This window comes from Austrofundulus limnaeus, unplaced genomic scaffold (assembly GCF_001266775.1).
Source record: "Austrofundulus limnaeus strain Quisiro unplaced genomic scaffold, Austrofundulus_limnaeus-1.0 Scaffold1005, whole genome shotgun sequence".
NCBI classification, from domain to species: domain Eukaryota; kingdom Metazoa; phylum Chordata; class Actinopteri; order Cyprinodontiformes; family Rivulidae; genus Austrofundulus; species Austrofundulus limnaeus.
The window spans coordinates 83,281-88,940 of record NW_013953407.1 but is presented as its reverse complement, the minus strand read 5'-3'; the positions used below and the strand labels follow the sequence as shown (position 1 = coordinate 88,940).

General features: G+C 48.3%; 2 protein-coding genes across 3 annotated transcripts in view; both read left to right on the top strand.

Annotated features, from left to right (window-relative positions):
* The window catches only part of LOC106533718 (stromal interaction molecule 1), a 13,730-nt gene extending 13,414 nt beyond the window's left edge, over positions 1-316 (top strand). The window contains exon 14 of the mRNA XM_014030141.1: positions 4-316. The gene's annotated coding sequence lies outside the window, so the exon portion shown is untranslated. The remainder of the gene's footprint in view (positions 1-3) is intronic.
* Positions 1-5,654, top strand: part of LOC106533720 (capZ-interacting protein) — a 6,150-nt gene extending 496 nt beyond the window's left edge. The window contains exons 1-6 of one of the 2 annotated variants that reach the window (XM_014030144.1): positions 1,213-1,341; positions 4,127-4,204; positions 4,282-4,347; positions 4,590-4,655; positions 4,753-4,989; positions 5,383-5,654. In XM_014030144.1, the coding sequence (XP_013885598.1) occupies positions 1,276-1,341; positions 4,127-4,204; positions 4,282-4,347; positions 4,590-4,655; positions 4,753-4,989; positions 5,383-5,574 (705 nt within the window). In that variant the 5' untranslated portion in view covers positions 1,213-1,275 and the 3' untranslated portion in view covers positions 5,575-5,654. Of the gene's footprint in view, positions 1-1,212; positions 1,342-4,126; positions 4,205-4,281; positions 4,348-4,589; positions 4,656-4,752; positions 4,990-5,382 lie in introns of those variants that run through there. The other variant, XM_014030143.1, reaches the window with a different exon arrangement.
* The last annotated feature ends 6 nt before the right edge of the window (positions 5,655-5,660 follow it).

Below are 5,660 nucleotides of genomic sequence, written 5' to 3'. Positions count from 1 at the left end.
CAGGTGGTGCATTCACTGACCTCCAGGTTTGTTTGGCTGCAGGTGGTGCATTCACTGACCTCCAGGTTTGTTTGGCTGCAGGTGGTGCATTCACTGACCTCCAGGTTTGTTTGGCTGCATGTGGTGCATTCACTGACCTCCAGGTCTGTTTGGCTGCAGGTGGTGCATTCACTGACCTCCAGGTTTGTTTGGCTGCAGGTGGTGCATTCACTGACCTCTCAGCCTTTATTTACTCTGTGATTTAAAGTTTAAATTTAACGTAAACTAGATGTTTGTTAAAACGTTTGTGTTTAATAAAGTTTATTCAGGCTGAAGACGAGCTGCTGTTGTGCAACATTTCCACTTAGTGTTTCTTTGACCTTATAAGGCTTCCTCCTCCATTACAGTCTTCCTGTGTGATAAGCTCCACCCACTCTGTCCACTTCCTGTGCCTCTGCTCTGCAGACATGGCCGGCTCTGATTGGTGGAACCACCAGCTTCAGCTCAAACCAGAAGCAGAACCAGATGTTTGGGTTTCGTCAGGTTTTCTGTTGGAGCAACGACTCAGAAGGAAGTGATGAAATCTGCTGGAGTGACTCAACTTCCTCTTCCTCTTCATCATCACTACAAACAGAGTGAACAGAACATCTGGTTCTGGTCCTGGTGGCCTTCAACACGTCTCCAATAAACCCTAAATAAAGCCTGACAGCTCGAGAGCCTCTGAACCGTTTACCCATAATGCACTGCAACAAGCACGGCAGTGSAGGGTTGGTGGTTTGGGCTTCTTTCACAGATAGAATCCAGGTCCTACATGGGTCCAGTCAGAGTCCAGAACCTGACCCTGATGGGACCTTCAGAGAGAACAGGAGTGGACCAAAGGTCCTCCACAACCATGTGAGAGACCAGGACCAGAACTGAGGTTCTGGATCAGGAATGGAAGCAGATTCTGGTTTTGTTACGGGATCAGTTTGAGTCCTGAAACCCTGGACCTGCAGGACTCGGTTCAGTTTCTTTGAGCTGGTTCTGATTTGAAACTGAAAAACAAACAAACAAACAAACAAACAGAGGTGATGACATGTGACAGAACATGATCTCTCTCTCTCTCTCTCTGAGTGTAGGTCTCTCGCCCTGACATGACTCTGGCTCTATATTTAACCCGCGGGCCTCCTCCCTCCCTCTTTCACACATACTCCACATATTGAGGCGTCTGACAGCAGCAGGATGGAGGTAAAACTGCCAGGCTTTGTTTCCTCACGGCTTTATTTATTTATTTATTTATTTACAGAGAGCAGGTGAATGAAACGGTCGGACCCCCGCTGTGACGGACGTTACTTTGGCTTCGGCTCAGGAAGAATCCTGCAGGTTAGGTTCGGTGGTGAGTTGTGAGCGAGTCGACAGGAAACCAAACGGTGCATCGTCGACATAACTGTGGTCTGACATGTCGTCTGCTCGTTCCTTCAGTCAGAGTATTTAACAACAGCAGCTGATTTTTAATAACTTACCTCAGATCTGAGCAACAAAACCAGTCAGACGTGATGATGACGTGTTTATTTGTTACTAAAGATGATATTTTTTAATGAACTGTGGTTCCAGACTGATCAGCCATTGTTCCACACAAGGTGTACCTCAGGGCTCCATGTTTAGCCTCTTACTATTCTGCATTCATCCACAACATGACGACAAAAACTGACCTCAGTTTAGTTTAAATATTGAGAATAAATGTCACAATGTCATTAAGAAAAGATCTTTAGATGTGGTTCTACCTCACCTGAAGACCTGCTGAGGACCAGGTAGTTTTATGTTCCGATTTTTAAAACCCGACCAAAACTGTAAACAGATGATGTGAAACACTTCCTGTTTACAGTTTGTTTGGTGTATTTGTCTTAAAGTGGATTTGTTGGTGAGATGTCTTTATTAGACCTCGTCATGGACCAGCTGTCAAATCATTCAACATGATGGACAGTTTCAGTTAAAATCATGGAATCCCAGAAAGATGAACGTCTGCAGGAACCAAGAGAAAGACCAGGTGTGCAGGACGTTAGAGGACAGAGACACAGAGGAAAGTGATCATTAATTAGGTCTTTACTTTGGTCCAAACACGTCTCACGTTTATCTGTTCTTTTAGACGTCACTTCTGTTTGGATCATGTGACCAAACAAAAACAAACGTCCTAGTTTCAGTGAAACTTTTACTTTGAGCTGAAAACCTTTTCCACTTTGAACCAGGAGGTCCAGGTTCTGATGCCTGGAACCAGGTTTGAGTCATTGTTTCTTCATATTGTTGTTAGAAATGGTTGTGGGGTGTGCAGCAGGGAGCTTTGTTAAAACTCCAAAATGTCTGGACCTGTTGGCCTGGTTCTGGTTCTGAGTGGCCTTTAGTTGGAAGATGTTTTACAATGTTTGTCAGGAGCAGGTTTGGTGATAAACAACAACACTGAGATGAAATGACTGCAAAAAGAATGAAGTCTAAGTTGTTGTTGTTGTTGTTGTTGTTGTTGTTGTTGTTGTTGTTGTTGTTGTTGGGAGGTCAGAACCAGTTCAGTGAGACTCAAAGGTCTAAATGTTTTGGCTCTCAGTGATGTTTGTTCCTGTCAGACTTTTAACTTGTTTTTATTTAAGTTTTTCAGCTGTTAATGGTTGTCGAGCTGCTCAGAGAGAGARAACAGCTAAAGGGTGTTTTTTGTTATTTTAGAGTCTTTACAGCCAGAGTCCTGGTTCTGGTCCTGGTCTAACCCTCACATAGACTCAGGAGCAGGAAGTGGTTTAACGGTTCTTCTCTTTCGTCACATCCTGCCTTCAGTTATGAGTGGAGCTGTTTGTGGGTTTATAACCTGAGGAGYGTCAGGGTGAGAACTGTCATCCCACCATAGTTAGAACACACTCTCCGGTCCCCATTTTTAAAAAAGGGGACCACCACCCCGGTTTGCTACTCCACAGGAGTTGTCCCAGTCCTTCATGATGTTGGAGACGTCACAGCCCCACAACATCCAGAGCCTTCAGCATCTCGAGGTGAATCTCCTCCACCCCTGGCTCCCTGCCACCTCGGTGACCTCTGCCCTGATAATGGACTCGTCTTCCCCCAAGTCTTCAGACTCTGCCTCCTCAAATGTGGACATAGAGGGTGGATTGAGGAGACCCTCAAAGTGTTCCTTTGTCCTCTTAACAACATCCTGAGTCTGGTCCAGCAGCCCCCACCCAAACCAWGTACAGCCTGGGCCAGGMAACACTCCTTTTCTGAGCCTCCGAATGTTTTACCAGAACCTCCCTGAAGCCAGYTGAAAGTCCTTCTTCATGGCCTCTCCAAATTCCTCCATGCCTGAGTTTTTACATCTGTAACCACCGAAGCCGCAACCATTCTGGCCACCCATCAGCTGCTTCAGGAGTYCTCTGGGAAAGCCAAGTCCAGAAGGCCTCCTTCTTCAGCCTTATGGCCTCCATCAGCAGACCCTTTGGTTGCCRTCATGACRGGCRCYGATGACCTTCAGGCAACAACTCCWAGAAAGYGCAYCTACAATGGAGGCCSTGAACACGGCCCATTCAGATTCCATGTCCTGTGTTGGACTGGGACATCCATGTCCTGTGTTGGACTGGGACATGTGAAAAACTCTCCTGAAGGTGAAGGAGGGTCCTTCACCTGCTGCCCAGCATGTACCTGACCTTAATTTGTCCTCCCTGCAGGTGGTGGGTCCACRTGGAGGTGGCCTTCTGTAGTCCTTTCAGCCTGAGCCCCAGGAGCCAAGACTCAACCACCAGGTGCTCACCTGTGACAAACAACATAGCCCCCAGGATCACAAGGGTACTCAAACCCCTCCACCAGGATCACGAGGGTACTCAAACCCCTCCACCAGGATCACGAGCGTACTCAAACCCCTCCACCAGGATCACGAGGGTACTCAAACCCCTCCACCAGGATCACGAGGGTACTCAAACCCCTCCACCAGGTTAACGTGGTGATTCTGAGGAGGGGATAATCTAATAATCTAATCTTATTTTCCTAATTGTTATTTTGTTGTTGTTGAGTGGAGATTTTTCTTGTCTTTCCTCACGTCAGTTCTCGGTGAACCAGCTTGTTTTGTTCAGGCTCAGTCCAGGTGAGCTCAGRTGTACAGAACTCACCTGGACTTGTGTTTTCTTACCTGTTCCTGCAGGAGGAGGCCAGGCCCCGCCCCTCTGTGTCCGAACTTGCAGGTAGATTCAAAGGTTCGACTCAGCCGGACAACGAAGCTGTGAGTTTATTTCAGATGCTTCCGTCTGAAGCAGCAGTTTTTGTTTGTGTTTATTGTTTGTTGTTGTTGTTTATCAGAATAAACCAGTCAGACGACGACCACCTCGGACCCTACAGATTCCAAAACCCTCCAKCGAGGATCAGGTGATTTGTTAACCTGACGTTATATTTTGTTAAGTGTTGTAGGAATAGGTGTCGCTGTGATGGGTTGTAAAGGTGATGGAGCCAAGCTGTCATCTATAAACAGCTTTCTGACCTCTACGGTCAACACATAGTGATGGTGGCACTCTCCATGGACAAACACTAACATACGTTCAAATGATCTACGACAAGAACAACAGGATGTTAAAAAAACAAAGTGAGCTGAAACTGTTTGTTTGTGTTAGGCTCCGCCTCCCAACACGTCTCCTCAGAAAGTCAAGAGGAACTCTGCTCTGATCGAGAAGCTCCAGGTGAGTCCAGGTGATTTGTGATKAACTCTGTTGCCCCCTGCTGGTGAGGAGGGGTGTTGTACTCTGACATCACGGTGACATCACTCTCATTGTTCAGGCCAACCTCGCTCTCTCTCCCACGTCGGCGCCTCTGAAGAGCCCCGGCCTCAGAGTCCTGCCTCTCGCCTTCACGCCACCCTCCCCTGGCCCTGCCTCTGCTACCCAGGTAACTACACCGTCCTCGGCCACGCCCACCAGCCCCATTTCCACCTCTCCGTTAACAGAAGAAGGCCCCGCCTCCTTTGAAGCTCCTCCCACTGCAGCAGATGGAAATATCCTGCAGAGCATCAACAAGGTGAGATTTTAACACAAACACACCTGTCTGTCCTCACCTGTCTGTCCTCACCTGTCTGTCCTCACCTGTTTTTCCTCACCTGTCTGTTCTCACCTGTCTGTCCTCACCTGTCTGTCCTCACCTGTTTGTCCTCACCTGTCTGTCCTCACCTGTCTGTCCTCACCTGTTTGTCCTCACCTGTCTGTCCTCACCTGTCTGTCCTCACCTGTTTGTCCTCACCTGTCTGTCCTCACCTGTCTGCCCTCACCTGTTTGTCCTCACCTGTCTGTTCTCACCTGTCTGTTCTCACCTGTTTGTCCTCACCTGTCTGTCCTCACCTGTTTGTCCTCACCTGTCTGTTCTCACCTGTCTGTTCTCACCTGTCTGTCTCTGCTCTGATTGGTCCGTCTCCAGAGCAGAGCTCGGGGCTCAATTCGCCGACCTCCGTCCCGCCGCCACAGGAAGTCGAGTGTTGGAGACGAGGTCAGCGACGGCGACGTCACTAAAGTGATCTCCCAGACTGAGGGGGAGGAGACAGGAGGAGGAGGAGGAGGAGGAGGAGGAGGTTTTCAACAAGGATGTTCAGACAGATTCTTCACCTCCTGAGAAAACTGAGGAGGAGGAGATGAAGATCAGCTGTGAAGAAGAGGAGGGAGGATTGTCTTCACACCTGAGAGAGGAAGAGGAGGAAA